Source organism: Crocodylus siamensis, chromosome 13 (genome assembly GCF_052110815.1).
Source record: "Crocodylus siamensis isolate JL-2025a chromosome 13, ASM5211081v1, whole genome shotgun sequence".
NCBI classification, from domain to species: domain Eukaryota; kingdom Metazoa; phylum Chordata; order Crocodylia; family Crocodylidae; genus Crocodylus; species Crocodylus siamensis.
The window spans coordinates 37,131,472-37,151,088 of NC_143407.1; the positions used below are offsets into that span (position 1 = coordinate 37,131,472).

Here is a 19,617-nt window from a genome sequence, read left to right on the forward strand (position 1 = left end):
AGGGGATGTTACAAGCTATTTATAAAACAGGGCATTTGCTGATTATTTTTTTTTTTTCTGTACACCATGTAATTCAGATTCATCATATCGACTTGTATCTTCCCGAACATGCCAGGCTCCACCTCGAACCCTAGCCTGCTCCCTTTGTTTTTTCTCTTGACTTCAGTCGATGCCTGATGGTGTTCTTTTATCTAACTTTTGAGTTAAAGTCTCATTTTAATTCCTTGTGTTTGGGGGTGTGTGTCCAGTCAGACATGTGGTTTCTGTGTATTTCTTATCCTGAGCGCTCTTTATTTTTTCCCCAAAAGGAAGCTTGTGACCCTGCTCTCGCCACCACTCCTGACCAACAGGTCTGTCCATCTGGTAGTTAGGCAGGTTGTATCTTGGCAAATACAATGTTTTATTGGAAATCTTTAATTGCTCTGTTCCTTTCTAAATATTTGATCAGTGTCTTGAAAATCAGTGGCACTTGAGACTTAGAGGAGGTCGGGGGGAGGAAGCTGTTGAAGCGTGAGGGATTTTGGCAGTGTAGCTCCAGTTGCTGCTTTCAGCTCCTCTTCAGTTCATCTTGGGTGTGTCTACACGAGACGTTGCATGCACGGTAGACTAAATCTGGTGCACATTAGCACGTTACAGCAGAGGCTGTGCTAATGCGTTAGTGCGCAGTAGAATTTGTCTACTGCACATTGGTGTCCCTAAAAAGGCGTGCGCTGGCGCTACTGTGCAGTTGTGTTGGTGACTGTGCGTTCAGTTAGTACCTGTTAATGCTACGTTATTATTACTGCATGCTAACTACAGCACATTAATGCGCGTGTAGACATGCCCCTTGGGAGTTAAGGGTTGTCTGCTATTTGCGATCTTTGAAATCCCCAAATAGGGTGCTTACATCTCTTCCCATTTAACGTTTGTGGGCACTTTTGATTAGGTGACCCCGTCAATATTGTGTTCCTGCATAGCCCCGGGTGCCAGTCCAGCAGTACGGGTCTGCTGTCTAGGCAGAGAACTGCCTGCTGGCATCCAGTGCCCCGGGCGGGAGGTGATGTCTGCGACTCGGCCTGCTTTCCAGGCTGCTGGCTCTGCAGCAACTGAGAAAGACCCTCCTTGTTTCTGCTGCCGTGAAGCTCTGCCTCAGGCTGTGGTGGCTTTGTTTCGCTGATCCCGATATCACAGAGCGTGGGATAGACCCGTCTGTCCGCAGCAGCTCTCCCCTCCCAGCCTTTTCTGGTTTCCTCAATGTATTTGCATAGGTGCTCGCCACACTGCTTGTAACTGTTGATCATTAACTGTGCCAGGGATATATCATCCAGTTCTAGCTTTCCGGCCTGGCCTTTTGATTTCCCTGGAGGTGCCGCCCAGTGTGGGGTCAAGACTCAAACAGGGAACCAGAGTTCCCAGGATAACTAAAATGTGACTAGTTTTTCAAGTGATAAATACCTGCTTTGGCTCAGGTGGGTTGCCAGCTTCATATGTGGCAGGGCTATGGGCCATGTGGGCTGCTGCCGGATCTCTTGGGACCTCTCTAGTAAGTGTTCACACACCTGGCTTTCTTGTTGGGGTTGTGGCTGGTGCTTTAGGGCCCCGTTAAGGGGGAGCAGACCCGTGGGGCCCACTAATACCACAGGGCAGCCCTTCCTTGTGCTTGTGCCTTGGAAGCTAGGACTGAAATAGTGTCGTTGTAAAACAGCTTCAGGCACACTTTATCGAAGTGCTGCTTCCCAGGGCCTGCGAGGCCAGAGAGCTTGTAGGATCCCGGCTGCAGCCAGCTATAAAGTAGTTACGGTCGCCCCCACATCTGCCTGGCAAACAGCATTTAACCCAGCAGTTCTCAGCCTGGCTGGGGCACCCTGCAGTGCCTTGAGATCCTTAGCTCTGGTAACTGTACAGACATTCACAAGATAACCCCAGAGGTTTCGGAAAGGAATCGGTGGTCAAATTCGTCCCCACCTGTTGTGGTTTTTCTGTGTTCTTTCCAACAGAAAAAACGCTCCGTTATTTTTTTTCCATAGTCAGAAACCCGAGTGAAAGTTTTCCAGGGGTGCCCAAAGTCTAAAAAGATTGAGAACTGCTGGTTTAAACCGTGTTACCCTGCACTCGTTCAGCAGCCCCTTTGTCCTGTTGTAGCTGTGATGTGCCGGGAGTAAATCCAGGAGTTCAAAGAGAAGCTGGACTCTCGTCTGCAGCCGGATGGTCTCGCGTAGATCCTGCCAGACGGGCCCAGTTTCCCCACGCAGAGCGTTTCAGGATGAAGCCTGGGTCTTAACTGCAAACTTTCTTGCCTTTGCCTTTTGTAACATGGCTTAAACTTTTGTTTGTTCAAAGGCGCGTTTTGCTCCCTGCGTACATGCATCTGAATGACAGCTTTAATTAATCATGCTGAAACTCAGTGGAAATAGCTGTTTTTGGCATTTAATTGAAGCACTCTGATTCACGTCATGTAGCAGTAAAAAAGTCTTTCAGGAGAGAGAGAAACGTTCGTTCCTGAGGGCATAGACTAGTCGCTGACTGATGGGCAGCGGTCTTTTCTTGTTTTAACGTGGTCAGCTTATGAAATCTGTGGCTGAGCACTGCGCCGAAGGTGTTACATGTGGGAGTATTAGGGGAGTCTGCTCTCTAGGACCCCGGTGGTGCAGAATTTGACACCATTAGCCGACTGCCTTTATGTTGCTGTATGTTCATGTGCAATGTGAAGAGCGAGGAGGAGATGGCAGCAAGAGCGCGTTTCTGGGAAGTTTTGTAACATTTTCTGAATTGGGCGTTGTGAGTGCCCAGCAGCCTTGATGCAAGGAAGTGGAGGATGGTTTTTGCTCTTGTGCTAGGGCTACACGCTGCTACTCCCCTGCATTTTTCCACCCATGTATTTCCTTGGCCCCTTCCATCCCTCCTGGAGTTCTCGGGGAAACCTCCCTTAAGTTGTAATAGTTATTAGCGCGTTAAGATTTGGTCTTTCTCTTGAAATCCCGTTGTTGCATAATAGGCTAAATCCATCAACTGCTGACCCGCAGATCATTTAATCTCCACGCAAATAACTTTGTCCTTTGGCTAGCCAGTATTGAAGTCCTTGGTTTGCGTGGGCGTGCTCTTTGCCGTGGTGGTTTGATTAGAGCCACATCCTCCCATCGGCCCAGGCCCTCTGCTTGTCTTTGATCTCCCCAGTAACTCTTCTCTTTGCCGGCTTTTGTTTGTGCTTGGCTAAAACTCAAGGCTTTCATTAGCTAAGTGCAAATTTAGCACATCTGCCAATCAGTCTCTCCTCTGTTTTGTGCCACGGCTCTTGTGGAGTCACGGAGGCAAGTCTGATGGAGCTCAGCTTCTTCCTTTGATCCGGCGGAGCCTCAGAGTGGTCTGGGCAACGGTCAGGCCCAGCGACATCCTCAGCTCATGTCGCGAGCCATCACCAAGACCAGAGCTTTGAGTCGGTTCGAAGCATCTGCGTGTCGGTGTTCGGGTGCATTTCACGCTCCGATTGCGGCAGACTCCTTGCAAACTGTTCAGTTCGGGAGCTCTTCCGTGTTAAGCGGAAATCCCTCCACATTTCCCTCGTCTTGTTATGCTGCAAGATGAAAGAGGGCTGTTGGTGTCCTGTTCACCACCCAAAGCCGCAGTCTTTTAACATCGCAGCTAATTGCTGTGGTACCAGCTGTCACAATAGAAAACTGTATTTCATGGGGCAAATGCAGTAGAACGGTGGTTCTCAACCCTGGGGTGCTGCGAGCTGCGTGGAAGGGTGCCGCAGGACAAGGGAGGCAAGAAGCACGTAAAAGCCGGCTCAGGCTTTCCCTGCTTGGGGGCTCTCTGCCCCACATTGCCTAGCTCCTCTGCAAGGAGGTAAGCACTGCAATACGTTAGCTTTTGAAATGGGGTGCCCCTGAAGTTATGGAGGGGTGCCTCGGAGCTAAAAAGGTTGAGAGCTACTGCAATAGAAAACGAGCTCTCGGAAGAAGAAATCGTTTCCATGCAAATGGCTATTTTTGGTGATTGGCTTTCTGTGAGCCCGCTGGGGTTCTTCGCACGGCGCTTGGTGCTCCCTGACAGCAAGTGGTTTTCAAGCAGCAGGCAGGTTCAGAAAGGCAGAAGTTCTCTTCTTGCGTCATGTCTTGTATTATCCTTCTTCAGTTTGTTAAAGGCATCAGTAGTTTGATCAGAAACCCTTTGCAGGTTTCTCAAGAGATAGGTGGGACTGGATTCGGTCACTCTGGTTTGCAAAGGAAAATAGAGAAGACAGGACAGATTTGCACTTCACAGGTGCAGGCGCCTGGAGCACAAGCTTTTGTGGGCTCATCTTCATTTCACTTCGTCGGATGCTGTGAACGGAAAACTTCACCTGTGCCCTGTTGTAAGGTTTAAGGGGAAAAAAGCGACTGCACTCCGGGAAATTGCAACAGCAGAATAATGACTGGGAGAAACTGCTGCTAGCTGCGGCTCCAGGAGCAGTCGGAGATTAAGCTAATCCTTTAGCCGCTTGGGTTAGGTGATGGGAAGAGAAACGGAGCCCTTTAAAAACCACTTGAGCTAACTGAAGGTAGTCATGATACGGGAGCTTTGCCCCGTGGTCGTTTCACTGGCATGGTGGCTGCTGTGGAAGAGTCTGAAAGCCACGCTGAAGCCAAATGGGCTGCGTTAGTTCCTCCGTTGTACTTCGAGGCTGAAAGCCGGACTAATAAGTAGAAGCCAGTCATTTCTCCTAGTGCCGAGAGCGAACAAGAAATCAGGCCCGGAATATGCGAGCTCATGTGCCTTAGCAATGAGAGGGTGACAAATGCAAAATAAGTTTTCTGCTGTGAATTGCCTATTAGCATGTACAGCCTGCGCGTGTGTAGATGCTCTGGAGCATATTGCAAAAATGTCTCTCTAAATGTCAGGGCTGTTGAGCAGGCTGGGCGGCTTGCATCAGATGGATGGATGGTTCTGGGAAGGGAAGCACACCAGCGTCAGTGCTGGAGCGGGGAGGCTTTCACCTACAATTCCCCGACCTTTGCTAATCCGTACATAGGCTTCACCTGATTGCAGTAGTAGTGTCTGTAATTTCCTTTGCTGGTGTAGTAGAGGCCTGTATAAAAAGTGTTGGCTTCAACTCAGGAGAGCAGGTATTTGCTTAGCAGTACACTTTTCCTGCTAGCCGGGGAGACTGGCTCCTCCAGGGCTGCAGCAGACAGCTGCATCAAGCATTACATCGATCCTTCCACTTCAGATGCGGGGCTTGAAATGAGGCAGTGTGGTAAGAATAGTTTTCATAATGCCCTTAACTCAGGTCCTTGCATCGCTCAAATACGAAAAGTACTTAAGCCACCACTGCTGGTAAAATTTAGCACCTGAACTTTTCAGGGCAAAACACATCTGGAATCTATAAACATCGGTGTTTTAAGCACTCTCATCACACGCACGTTATTTTTTAGTGTTTCGCGGCCAAGACCAAGTCAGCTGAACTTTGCCGTTTATTTTGTTCTGCTGAGCTAGAAACTCCTAAAAATGGGTGTCTAATGGGAAGTGCTGACACCTCTGGAAATCGGAGTGTCGCCCTGGGTACCAAACCTAGAAGCTAATTCACGGCCGAGGCAGCATCTCCATGCAAGTGGAGGGGGTCTGAAAAGTGGCTCGTGCTCCTTTCTGCCTCCTAACTCTGCTGGCGGGTGGCTGGGTTTCTTCAATCCTTCTGTTGCAAGTGTATGGAAATGCAGATGCTTCAGCGAGTTCGCTTCTCTGTTGTCACGGCTCTAAAACTCCCGAAAGCTTCGCAGGCAGAGCTGGCGGCAGCTCGGGAGCCTCTCGCGCGTTGGCCCATTGTCTGTTGCGGGAATGACCTCCGCTTAACGAGCCCTGGAACGCAGCAGTGGTGCTAGACGTCCTGCAGCCTGTCGGCTTCTGTTTGAAACGGTGCGTGCTGAGTGATTAATGGAAATTATTTCAGGAATAAAGTACTCCGGGTAAGGTGATCGCTCTTCAGAGTGCCAGGAGAAGATTCAAGTCGCAAGGGATATCGCTTCCAATCAAAACCGGTCCCACGCACTGGGAAGGAGGCATGGGGAGCAGTGCTGAGATGGCATTTTGAAGCAGACTTTTCCTATACCCTGGCTCCTGAAGCGTGGAGCTAGCTCAGCTCAGCCGTCTGTGGATCCTAATACTTGTTTGAGTGCCTTTTGGCACACGGGCAGCTCTGGAGATGCTGGCAGCCGGGGAAGCATTTTAGGCATGAAGCGGGGGCTCGGAGCAAAGCAGCCGCCTTCCTGTACCATATCTTCCACCCCGGTGCAGATGCTGGGCAGGGGGGAGAGCTTGCAAACTTTCCTGGGAGGGGGTATCCTGCCTGAATGGGAGGCTAGCTGCCTAATGTGACTTCTGATGCCCACCTTAGAGAGACAGCACTGATACCCCTTTCCTTGCTGGCTCGGCAGAACTAGCGAGCGCTGTTACCAATCTTGCGAGGATTTTTTGTGGGTTTGGGTGGGGGTTGCACCTAATATCCAAATTAATTTATTTTCTGTCACCCTGTTCCAACTTGCGTCGTCCGGCAGCCTTTCACCAATAGGGACATTACACTCCAGGAGGCGAAAATGTTAAACTCTTCATCCTGCTGACAAATGACTGGGCTGAGTCTGCTAATCCAGAAGAAATCCAATGCAATTTTAATGAGCGCCTGAGAAAAAAATTGCACGAGCCATAATGCTGTCCAGCCAAATGATCTAGATACATATTTCTGTGGGGAGAGGAGGAGGGACAAACTGCTCTTAAAACATTTGAATGAGTCCCAGTCTAAAATATTTTTGCTCCAGGCCAAAGCATCGGATTTTTTGACCAGAAAGCAATTGAGATTTTTATTTTTTTTTCTTGGTTGATCAAGGCAAACCTTTCTTTGATGTCTTGTCTCTGCTAATTAATTGTCATTCCCAGCCGTTGTTTCTAGTCGCATGAAAGTTTGTTTCCCTTCACGGTGAATCTGCTGTCCCATAAAATGAAGTCACCGGCGTGCTTGCCTGGCTGGAGGACCCTCCATGACAACGCAGGGGTGAACAAATCAGTAGCCTGGTTACGGGCTACATCACCGCAGCATTCAAAGCTCCTTGCAGCTCCCAATTTTGAATCAAAAGCAGCTGACAAAGCTCTGGCCGAGGGCTGTTCCCCTCACCGGAGACCTTTTTTATGGCCACCACAAGTTAATACTTGCTATCAGTAAAGGCCCCATTGGTAAGCCAGCGGGCTGCGACTCTCCAAAGCCGGGGTCTCTAGGGCTGCCGTTGCAGCCTTTGCCCAGGGACAGTCGGACCCTGGCCGGGGTATGGGAAAACAGCAGCGCTGAGCGCAGCCTGCAAGGTAAAGCACTGAACAATGCGTTTCCTGCCACTTTGTGAGCTGAATCCCGAGGCCTCTTGCTACCAGAAAGCAGCAGGCAAATGTAGCCAGGCCTCTGCTTCCCCGCCGCACAAAGGAAAAGCTCGTGCAGGAAGCATTAATGCCTCCGAACGCACGTGGCCGGCCCCTGGTGCCTGTGACCCTAGGTTTTACTGCCAGGGTCTTTGCAGGCAGTTGGGCTGTGACTTGGGAAACCTGCTCCCTCCTCGCCAGCGTCCTGGGGCTGTGGGGCGGCACTCCCGTGCTGGCAGCACTGACGCGGATGGAGGCAGCCACCGGTGCAGCGCAGGGGCCCGGGCACGCAATTCGTTTGCTCGTGTTCCCGGCGGAGCTGACCCAGGCAGCTGGCAGCCCCGGCGTGGGAGTCCTGGCTCAGCCTGCCGCTATACCTGGCTTGCTCCCCGACTTGCTGCAAGGCCATTTTTTTGGCAGGATGGAGATTGCAGGGATGCTGTGAAATCGAGGGGGGATTTCAGTTTAGGATTCTGTGGGTGTCCCCGGGCTGGCGCGAAGATGACCCCGTTTCATGGGGGGCACAGCCAGTACTGCCTCTAACCCGGGCAGATCAGTGGTCCCTGTTCTTTTTCTGTCTTTGAAGTGTGGGACATGCTTCGTCTAAATATAGATGGCCCTGGACTTGACTAATATGGACAGAGACAGGGTGTCGACCTCAGTGCATCTCCCTTGACTTCTGTTACAGTCATATTTAAAGCGGCAGGTCTTTCTTGTTGGAGTATTGTGGGGCTCTGCCAGTCAGACCAAACATGGTTAGGCATGAATTGGGCACTTCCGTGTGTCGGGGGGACTGGCATGCCAAGGTTAGTTGTCAGATGTTTTGAAAGTGCGGTGTATTAGGTGCAGAGGCTGTGGAAACGCGGCATCAAACGCTGAGTGAGGCACTCGCTCCTGGTTATAACTTACTACAACAGTTTTGCATAGGGAAGCAGTGCTTTTAAAGGTTGATGATTAAAGACTACCTCCTGGACCGGCTGCATCCTTCCTGAAAGGGAGAAGGGAAATAGGAAAAGGAGGTTTAATTTTTGAGAAGCAGGCTGCCAGCTGGTTAGCTGTTTCTGATCCCTGACGTGAAAAATGAATTCTGCTAATGGAGTTTTCCCACGTTGATTAAAATGTTTTAAAACATCTCTGAAGGCACTTCATATCGTTGTGCTCGGAGAAGAGGAGCCAGCTGGTTTTGGACAGAGCCAGCCATTTGTACTGAGCACGTGGTAATAACAATCCTTAGAAACCTTCCCTTGGGCATAACTTTCTTCCTGCTCAGCTAGCCTTGATTGTGTTTGAGATCCAGAGATGCTTAAACAATTTATAGCACCAGAAGAATGTCCTGGAGGGGTTTAATCTGGGAATGCCGCGACTTGGAGACCTTCGGGGAATGCGTCGTGTAAACCAAGTCCGCCTCTCCTCCTTGTCTGCGGTCTGCACTGCCCGGCGTCGCACGGCTGCTGTGCAAGGGGAAACAGCGGTGTTGGCTGCTACACTTCACCAACTACCCCACGTCTAACAGCTGAGCTGAGCTGGAAGCCGTGGGAGTAGCGCTCTTGCGCATCCCCAGCGCCTTCAGCCCTGAGCTCCTGCCCTTCCCTGCTGCATCTAGATGGTTAGACTGAGGCAGGCCAGGGTCGCGCCATCGGTGCTGGGCCCTGGAGCAGCCGGCACTTTGCCACCTGCCCTATTGCTTGCCTGACGCATGCAGTTCAATCAGTGCAGCCTGCGCTGAGCAGTCCTCCTGCCACGTTACGGGAACGGGAGATGAAGCCGCCCGCTGCCAGTCAGTCGCAGCCCCCAAAGCGACCTGGGGGCACGGGGAGTTCTCTGAAGCCACGCAGCGTCTTTCAGGACGTAGGGCGTTGCTGCATGTTTCCCCGAAGCAGCACGTGGAGTTCGGGTTAAACCTTGTACATCTTGCCCAACCACCAGCGGTTTGGGAGGGGGGGTTGGAGGGAGGAATTGGCTTGTGTTTGCAGCTGGCCCGTGACGCGGGGCTCGCTGCCGGGCAGGAAGCCGCGCAGGCGGGGTTGGCAGCGAGGCGGCACGGGGGAGCATCTTCAAACAGACCCTCCAGTTGCCCCGTGTGACTGGGGCTCAGCAGCCGGGCACCACTCTCGTGGCGTGCCCCGCTGTGTAAGCTGGCGGGGTGGCAGAGCGGTCCACCTGCTAGCCGGACGTGGGGCAGGAGCATCGTGCCGGCCGGCTCTCAGAGGCCGCGCTGCTTTCCTGGCTCGGGAGGGTGGCGTAGCCTCAGCTGGGTCAGCTGCAGGCCAAAGGCATATGAGGCTAAAGGAGAAACCGCAGAGGCCTTGACATCAGCACCAGCACATGAATTTGAAGCGAGTTCAATTCCTTCCTCTGGAGTCTGGCTTTTGAATGAAAAAAAACACCCAACCAGCCCCCCCCTTCCTGCATCTGTAACAAATAAATTCCACGTCTGCCTGCAAGGGAGCGCGTGCGACAGGAGTCCAGAGGTCGGCCCGCTGCCGAGGAGCCGCTCGCAGGGACCAGCGGAGGGAGGGAGGGAGGGAGCGTGGCAAGTGGCTGGAGAGCAAAGTGGCTCCGGGGGCTTTCGTTCGGCTTCCAGCATCTGCGTCCCTCCTGCCAGAGGCAGGGTTTCTCGCGCCCCTTTTCAGCACGGTTCCCTTCCCTGCTTTCCATTTGGATGTCTTCCCAGTGGCTGCTTGGGCCAGGGGAGAAGGTGGAGCAGGAGTCCAGGCTCCCACCTGCTCTCATGAACCCGGCGGCTTCTGCCTGTGACTCGCTGTTCTTTGAGGCGAGGGGTCTTGCAAGGATCATGGCCCCTCTGCTCTGGCTGCCAGCTCCCCTGACACTCGGAGCGGGGAGAATAAGTGCGAGACACCTAAGCCCTTCCTGTCTGCAGTGCGCCCATCCCCAGGAGGGGCCGTTTGTTGGATGGCAGGTGTCTGTGGACACCTGCCTAGATCGGGCCATGGTCGGGGGGTGGGAGACACCCCCAGCCAGAGGCCTGCATCTGTGTGCTGAGCGTGGCCAGCCTGTTTATCACAGCCACGCTGCCTCCGGAGAGCCTTGCCTCTGAGCAGAGGAAGTGCCTGTTGACAGCTCCTTTGCCTTTTTTTTTCAAGCTTTGCAGAAATGCAGATGTGGCTAGAAATGCTGCTTACGTCAAGCGTCTGAGCCAGGGCCGGTTCCCACGCTGGGTTGGTTTCCCCTGCGCTGTTGCTTAAGTTGCAGAAGTATCAGAACAGCTCTTCCCTGTTCTCCCTGGCCTGTGCCACCGTTCCTGTTCTCTTTCGGGCAGTCGGTCCCCTTCTGCTTACTGGTTTTGGTGGCTCGCAGGGCCTAATTTGCAAGCCCGTGCTGGCAGCTAGCCCCTCCAGCGAGGCTGTGAAGCCCCATAGCCGTGGTGTCAGCCTCCCACCAGTGAGTCTGATGGCTCTTGATGCCTGGGTGCTGCACGGTTCCCTCCAGCCAGGCAGACCATCTGCAGCCTCTCCTGTGAGCAAAGCACAACCTGGAGCCCTGGGATGACTCCTCTCTTCAATAAACACTTTAACCCTCTGTGGCTTCCCTGGCAATGGCCATAACCTGGTGCTGCAAAAGCCAGGGAGCAAGGGAAGGTGCAGCTGTTTACTGCAAAGCACGTAAACCACAGAGAAGCTGTTGTCTGCTCGCACGTCTTCTGCCCTTTTGGCCCCGCTGTGTCGGCCAAGTTGTTGACAACCTGCGGGCATCAGGTACGACTTGCTCGCTTCCTGTTTCAGGCACCGCAGGGCGTGGGGAAGGATGGTGTTGTGGTTGAAAGCACGGGCCTGGGACCTGGGAGGCTGAAGCTGGGGTCCCAGCTCTGCCGAGGTCCTGAGCCCAGCCATGCAGTCCTGCCGCACTGCAGTCGCTGCTCTAAGGTGCTCGGCACGGGGAGAAGATGCGATGGTCTCGCCCGATGCCCTCCTGCTGTAGGGTGGGACTCGGGGGCGGGGGGTGCGTGGCGCTGGCAAGCGTCTGTGTTGTGCTTCCTCTCCTGCCGCAGGACCTGTCGCACCCTGGCTGGCAGCGCTTCCCCAGAGCATCGGTTCTGCGCGTGGGTGTTGCAGGAACCGCTCTCTCCGTGGGCTGGGCCCGTGGAGCCAGTGGTGGTGGGAGCCCTGCGGCGGAGCCGCACACACAGCAGGTGCAAGGCAGGGGCCAGCCTCTTCCCCGAGAGGAACAGAAACCAGTCCTCACTTGGGGTGTGGGCAGGAGAGAAACCCCCACGCCCGGCGGGCAGGTCTGCCTCGGCCCACAAGAACGCTCTCCCATTCCTGCTGCCCCCGGCGGGCTTGGAGCGCTCCTTACAGCTGCTCCCCGCGCGCCCTGGCGCCGCAGCCTCGGCTGAGGGGTGCGAGTGGCCTGCACGTGCGCTTTTGCCCACATCTGGTGCTTGCAAAATACAGCGGGCGTTGATCGGAAGGCACCAGGCCGGGAATGGGGACAGGCGTTTTGTTCCTGACGGTCACTGACTTGCTGTGTGCTGCTGAGTGACGCTCCTCTATCTCTGCCTCCGCTTCCCCTCCCCTCCCGGCACCTGTTTAGACATACGCCGTAAGTGGCTTATGTTGGGGGCGGCCGAAGACCGCTGAGCAGTACAGCGTGGGGGAGCACTTGGAGCCCCTCTGCAGCAGGGTTTGCCTTGCCTGAGTGAGGCGACATGCTCGCTTGTGGGGTGCTCTGTGTCGGGGGCCTGTCGGCAGGTGTCCGGCTTGCCTGCCCTCCAGCTTCCTTGGCTGGTTTGCTTTCTGCCCTCGCCAGCTCTCTCTGCCTCCGTCTCTGGAGCCCTGACGTGTGGGCCTGAGACTTTCCCGAGACACCCCCTTGCAGCAGGCACTGACCCCGCGGGGGGACCAGCCCCTTGGCCCCGGACTCTCGCCCCCCCTCTCCCGCCAAGCCATTGTCGTGTCCCAAGAGATGCCCTTTAGGAAGAGCTCTCCTTGTTCGGCAGCTTGGAAGCCTCCATGGTTACTGCGGCGCTCCATTGTCGTCCTGACCTGCAGCTGCCTTGTCCTTGGCACGGCAGCCTCTTCCAGGCCGGGCAGGCTTTCACCCTGCTGCCTGCGGCTCTGCGCCCGTCTCCGCGGGGCCTTGGCGAGCGGGACCTGAGGCTTGCGGATGTACGTGCAGCTTGCAGAGGAGAAATGTGTGTGTGTGTGGGGGGGTCATTCCAGTCTAAACCCCCAGGCGTTCACCTCTCCTTAAAACCGGAGCTGAGCAAGCTCCGTGTGCTCCCAGCAGCCCTGTTTGAGTGTGCCCTGAGACGCATCTGGTTCAGGAGCTGACAGCAAGGCAGGGGCTTTGCCTCCTGCCACTGCAGCTGCGTTCAGAGTAGTCCCTGCGCCAGGTCTTGATTTGGGGGAGGGTGAATGGTTTCCTCCACCCTCTCTCTGCTGAGACTTTCAAGCGATTCTCGCCAGCCTCTGTCAGCTGGGCTGCCCTGATGGTCAGGGCCTGAATGAGGGCTGGGCTGGGCAAAGCTGTAGAAGGAAGCTACAGGCTGATGAATAAGCTGAGCTGACTGGCAAGACTTCCTCTGGTTCACAATAACCCAATTAAGCATGCACCGGGGCAGGCCAGTGCCAGAAGCAGCCCAGGTGCTTCGGCTTCTCTCCCTGGGCTTTTGAGCCAGCTTCTCCCAGCTTTTGAAGACCACGTCTGCAACTGCCCTCTTTACGGCGGCTTATGTTGGGGGCTGCTGAAGACTGGTGAGCAATGCAGGACGGTCCCACCACCCAGGTGCGTGGCAAGGAGCGTCTGGAGGCGCAGAGCACTGCGGCAGTGCCAGGCACTGAAACTGCATCGTCCCGCTCAGTGGTGCGTGAATTGGATCGGGGTTGCGACAAGACGCAGTTTGCCTGAGCACAGGCTGATAGCAGGAGGAAGTTCGGGGCCCTGCCTTGTAAGTAGCTCGCTGGGGTCCCTCTTGCAGCTCGCTCACGTGCCAGGTGTGACAGCTGCAAGCGTCTCCGAGCACCTGGGGAAGCATGTAGGTGCCTCCGGGGAGCCGGCTGGCCCGCAAGGCAGAATCTGTTCAGGGCAAGGCAGTTCTAGACTCCCAGCTGCATGGTATGAGAAGGGCTGTGTCCGTAACGTGCAGCATCGTAATGCCCAGCCCTTTACGAGCGAGCAGGGAAGCCTGCAGACTTCGTGCCTGTTGGTGCCTTGCTTCCGGTTACAGATGTGCAGATTTCTAGCTCCCCTGGTGCAACTTTCCGTTGAAGTCAGAGGGGCGAGGGGATATGTGGGGTTTCATAGTTTCTAGGGTCGGAAGGGACCTGAGCAGATCATCGAGTCCGACCCCCTGCCATGGCAGGAAAGAGTACTGGGGTCAAACGACCCCAGCAAGGTGTACCTCTGGCCTCCACAAGACGAGAAGTCATCGCCTTCTGCTCGAGTAGAAACGGGTCTTCCTCGAGAGCCGGTCAGACCTGCTTGCTGCCAACATGCCAGTGCCACCCTTGCCTGTGCACACAGTCCCAAACGTGCCACCCAGCTGGCAAAGCTAGACTTGGTTCGGGTATGCTTGATTCTGAGCCGGGCGTTGCCCGTGAAACCTTCTCTGAAAAGGTCTCTTTCTGTAATGCCAAGGAGAAGAACAAAGCCGAGCGTGGCCCGTCGCTGCTTTGTAACTGGAGAGCGCTTGTGGTCGAACCTCACGTCTGTCTGGGGTTGCTCTTCAGTTCTGCAGCTGGTTTTATTGCCCTTGGGGCATTGAACTCGTGTGAGGGGTTTGCTCGGTGATCACATGTTGCCCTGTGGACCCCTGCCTGTGACATGTATCCCTGGTTCTTCAGCAGTAACAACCACCGGGTTGGCATGTTTGGCCGCTGGTCAGCTGAGGCCGTGAGCAGCCGTTTCCTCTCCCCACGTCCTTTTAGGAAGTGAGGGGGCTCCACGGAGTGCTTTGAAAGGAGTGTCCAGGCCCTAGGATGCTTCATGAAGAAACAGCCATCCGAGGTGGGGCCGTCAGGAGGGAGCAGACAGTCCAGTGCTTCACACGGGGTGCTCGGGGTTGGACTCCATACCCATCCAGGGGCCTTTCTGGCCCTGCGACTTGACTTGCCTGAGGTGTCTGGGGCCTGGAGCCTCCCTCCTGCTTCTCATTTTGGGCAGCGTCTGCAAAGGGAAGCCGTGCAAGGGCGAACGGCCCCTGCTTTGCTTGTGCAACGTGCCAGATCAAGAAGTGCCTTGGCATCAGGGTGGGGTGGCCCCAAGGGGATACCTTCTCCCCAGAGAATAGCAGCGATGCCTGGTGTCGTGGTGTTCCTTGCTTTGTCACGGCGGGTGTTCGGGCTCGTCTTCATCCCCACTCTCCTGTACGGAGCAAAGTTGTCCCCTCGGGTTGTGCCAGGGCTCGTTACAAGTTCTGCAGTAGAATAAGGGCTGCCGTGCAGGTGAAGCCGGGAGCTCTGGGCAGCGGGGCGCACCCTTGTCCAGGTGACGTGCCTGGTGCTGCGATGGGCTGAGGGCCCCGGGAGACGCGGGGGCTGAACTCTGCTTCCGAGTGCGGGGCGTCGGAGAATCCTGCCCAGCGTGCAGCCTCGACCCTGCCTGCCCCGGCCCGAGAGCGCACCTGGAAGGGAGCACACCCCAGATACCAGGGCAGCCGAATCCTCCCACAGCTCATCTGGCAGCTGCCGCGCACACGCTTATCTCCAGGGCCAGGTACGGGCCGAACAGGAACGTCGTGATCCCTGAGCGCAGCGTGCTCCGTGTCTGCAGCGAGTGCCCTGTGGCACGGTGAACCAGCCCGCGTGGAGCCCAGGCATGGTCCCGGCGCCTTTCTCCACGCTGGTGTTTGGGGGCTGGCTGTGCCTTTGCTCCGTCCTGCCTTCTGCTGCGCGATGCGGGCGAAACGGAGCGTTGGCACGGGTCTGCGCGGCCCAGAGACCATCTGGGTGCAGATCATTCGGTGCTTCTCCACGCGCGTGCTGCTTAATCCCCTAACTGCATCCTTAGGCCAGTTCAGCTGCCCCGGGAAACCCCCAGCAGCAACTGAGTGGGCTGCCACAGCCAGGTTACAGAGGAGGTTTGCTGTTCCCATGCCGCTCTTTCTCCTAGGGCTGCTCGATCTTCGGGCGCTTCTGATAGTGCCCTGGGCCTGGATGCGCAGAGGGGAGAGGAAAGGGGAAGAGAGGACCTCTTTGCCTTGGGCCCTTCCTGCATGCTAATCACACTGGATGGAGCGGCTCAGCCTGGCAGAGAGCCATGCTTTCCCTCCCCACGCCCTGGAGCCGGTGAGTTGGCAACCTGTCCTGCTAGTCGGAGGAAGCGGGAATGCGCGTCTGCAGAACCCGAGGCCTCTGCAATGATTCTTCAGCCAGTTTGGAGGGATGGGGGGTCTGCCACAGCCGCGGTTTCAAAATAACAGTTTCCTGGTACGTCCGACGGGTGCCTCAAGGAGCCGAGGGGCCCGGACCCGCCGTAGGAAACATCGCCGTTCCCTGGTGCCCAAGGCCAGCTGGTTGGGATTCTTGGTGCGGGGGTCTTGGCTCGTTTCCTTGAGAAAGCAGCTGTTTCAAGTGCCCGCTGATCCACTTTATCGAGCACAGTAATGATCCTCGATCCATTTTGAGCTGGGGAAAACTTCTTTTCTGCCCCAGTTCGGGTTTGGCCGGGACGTCCGCCTGTGTGTCAGGATGCATCTGGTCTTGGTTATAGCCCAGGAACGGGTGACGCCGAGGGGAGACCACAGGCTGCACCGGAGCATTTGTGCTCCAGGCTCTTCGGCCCCTGGGATATGGCGGGCTCAAAAGCAAAGGTGGGGAGCTGGGAGGGTACTTGCTTTTCTAAAGCCCAGCACAGCAGAAGAGTGCCAAATTGACAGGCGTCTGCAACAAGGACAGCAGCGTTCCCCCAGAGGTGGCATTTGGTCCTGGCAGAGGTTGGGGAAATGCAGTTTTCTCTGACCTCGGGCTTTTCTAGCCGCTTGGGTCAGGAGGTGCTGACCTGAGGGTGCTTCTGGCCTCCTGGCTCTTTGCTCCGGGTGACGACAGGATCCTTTGCAAAGCCTCTGTCTTCAGAGGGGCTGAAATGACTTAACTTGAAGCGCCTTGCCTGGCTCGGTGACTTGAGACCCCTGCATGTGAAGAGGAGACGCGTGCATGAAGGGCGTTCCCTGGGTCTGCTCCAGCTTCTCTCCAATTCTCATGACTTTCTTCCGACACGTGGAGGGGCTTTTTGCTGTTTTAACTTCCTTTTCCTCAACTCGGCTTTTCAGAGCAGCAAATAATGGCCTGTAGGTTTATATAAATGGTGGCAGGAACTACGGTGGCCGGTCTCTTGGGGGGAACGCGTGTAGCAAGCTGGCGGCTTTATGGCGCGGGGCTGTCAAGGGCACGGTGGCAGTGACTCCTGCGTTGTCTCCGTTTCGTGCAGTCCATCCTGTTGCCCGGGGCTGTGGTTTCTGGTTTACCCCTTTTTTTTTTTTTCTTTCTTTTTTTTAAAGTTTTTTTTGGTTGTGTTTTAAGCTGATCAGTTTGGAGTAGAACAGAAGCCGGAGGCTGGTGCTGTGATCCCAGCACAGGTGCCATGTCTCACTTGCTGCTTCAGAAACAGCGATTCTCAACCTTTTTGGACTCGAAGCACACTTGGAAAATTCCAGCTCTTAGTTTTTGGGTGGGTGGGCGGGTTGACTGTAGAAAAATACTAGAGTAGTTCTTCTGATGCAAAGACCTCAGAAAGACCGCAGCAGAGCAGGACGGTTGTACGGATTCCTATTGGAGAACTCTGGATTTATCCGGGGAATCGGGTTTGGCACCCTTGAAAGGATCATAGGGCACCCCAGGAGCCCTGGCACCCTGGCACCCTGGTTCAGCATCTCTGTTTCAAAACAGCAACAGGAAAGTGGCTGAAGGGCTCAGGAGGGTCGGTGGCATGCTTCTCGCACTTCATGTTGCTTGATGGCAAGGCAAAGCAAGGGCAAGAAGTGGCAGCTTAAGGTGACAGCGTTAATTTGGGTTTTAATTTACACGAGTCTCCTTGCGAGCCAGTTGTCATGTGATTCATCAGACAGTAGCCTTTTGTGGTCCATGAATCTGTCATGTACGCTGATGTTCCTTCAGCCAACTACCAGTGCAAGGCAGTCGCAGCTCCGGGGCATCAGCAGGCTGCCTCACCAGCGAGGGACAGAGTTATCCACATGCGTGGCAGTCCAGATCCCAGGCCTGCGCCCTGTGTTGGCATTGAGAAACCGGAATCACAAAGGCCCTGTTGGGGACTGCCCCAGGCATGCTTGCGTGCCGTTTCGGGGTGGAAGTATCGGAGGGGCCTTCTGGGCTTTTCCTCTGCTCGCACTGCTCTGTAGGTGCACCCTGAGCATATTGTCACATCTCTAGGGGGAAAAGAAAGCTTGCTGTCTTCTGCCCAGAGACGGAGTGGGGCCTGTGTGCCTTCTCTAGAGGGCTGGACCATCTGCAGCAAGGAGTGGCCCCTTGCACCAGGCTGCTTTTCTCCCTGTAAAGACGGGGGCTGGGTTCCACTTGCTCACGCTCTTGCATCTTTCTCTTTCAGCATCAGCGAGAGCTTCCTTACAGTGAAAGGGGCAGCACTCTTCCTGCCGAGAGGAAATGGGTCTTCTACTCCCAGGATCAGCCACAGGCGCAATAAGCATGCAGGTAAGTGTGCCCCCACTTGCCAGAGCGGCCTGGTTGCCCTGTCCCCGAATGCACCCTCTCCCGGGTTCGCTGCCAGCCAGACGGAAGCCACGTGTGCGCCAGCACGCGGCCTTGTGTAAACACGGCTTGCGTAGCTCACGGCTGCGAGGCTCCGCGCGACCGTTCCCACTCGTTCAAACATCACGGGGCCGCACTGCTGGTCCCAGCAGGCTGCAAGATTGTTGGCTTGCACTCATCCAGGCAGTGATTTAAGGAGGCTGTCACAGCCCACAGATTTGGTCACTGGTTCTCCATAAATAGCTGAGCCACCGCTGCGCTGCCAAGAATGCAAGCTTCCTCCCGGGTCACACAAAATGATCGCTAGCGCAGAGACACGCCGGCCTGAATATCTGCCCACAATGGCCCAGCAGCTGTCAGCTTATTCCGTAAGCTTTGTCCTGGGTGCGTGTGTGTGTGGGAGGGGGTGTTCAGTACTTAGCACCACAACACCAGGGGTTGCAGGCTGTTCTCCCTGATCCCTAACCAGCTTCACACCAGGAAAGTCCCCTTCCGGATGTGAATGCTGGTAGGAAAACACCGTGCCGTATCAGCATGACTGGTGTCCGGATGCTGACAAACGGCATGGACGATACGAAGGCAGTCTGAGTTTCGTCCTCCTGCTCCGTTGGAAGTTCGGCTTGTTTTCTGCTTTCTTTGTTTGACAAGTCAGCCTCAGGAGAACACAGCCCAAACGCTGCTGGGTCATTGTGTACACGGGGCTGATTCATTGAGGGCACGTCCGGGACTGGATGGTTTGGGGCGATGTTGAGAACTTCTAGTTTGCTCAGGTATCAGCAACAGACAGCAGAGACACTGGACTCTGCTCTATCCCCCCTGGAAAGCAGCTGCTCAAATCAGGGTTTCCACAGCAGTTTCATCCCATCATCTGCCATCAGAGGCTTTGAGGTGCCTGAGGAAGCAGCCCTGGATGAGGACGGAAAAAATTACATGTGCCCTTGCCCTCCCCAGATATGGAAGCAGGAGCTGAACTGTTTGCAGGCAAGGGGGGGCAAAGTTGTCCAGAGATAATAGATGCGTTCTTGGAGTCTCTGTTGCCTGGAAAACTGGGTTCTAATCCCAGCTCTGTCCTTGGCCTGCCTGGTAATAGCCTTTGGCCTCCTGTTGCCTTGGTGTCTCTATCTGCAAGCGCTGCCCGGGCACCTGGCAGGATCTGCCACCTGGAGACCGCTCGCATGTCTGTCGTTGCTGTTGTAATGAAGACCTCTGAGCTGTCCTGAAGCTAAACCCTGCGAGGGGTGAGGTGCATTGTCTCCCATCCTGTCCTGGCTGCTGCTTCACCGCCGTCTGCCAGAGGACGGAGGGGCAGACGCAGCGACTGCCGCTGCGACGCCAGCCGTGCTGACAGCCCATGCAGTCTTCGGTGCTGTGCCCTCCTTGCTCACATCTGCCCCTTCCCTGCTCCTGTGTGGCATCCTGAGGCCCACACGTGGAGCGCGGCTGGGCTGGTTGTCAAGGCAGAGCTAAACAGGGTCCTGATGCTTTGTCCGGCTTTGAAAGTTCAGGATTTTGCCCTGGCAGGCGGCTGGCCAGCAGGGAAAGGAGAAGAAACACAACACAGCTGCTCCTGTGTGTCTGT

General features: G+C 55.4%; 1 protein-coding gene across 2 annotated transcripts in view; it reads left to right on the forward strand.

The window, feature by feature from the left end:
- SSH2 (slingshot protein phosphatase 2) overlaps nucleotides 1-19,617 on the forward strand; it is a 101,895-nt gene that overhangs the window by 53,440 nt on the left and 28,838 nt on the right. For both annotated transcript variants that reach the window (XM_090025652.1, XM_090025654.1), the window contains one exon: nucleotides 17,878-17,981. In XM_090025652.1, the coding sequence (XP_089881778.1) occupies nucleotides 17,878-17,981 (104 nt within the window). The remainder of the gene's footprint in view (nucleotides 1-17,877; nucleotides 17,982-19,617) is intronic.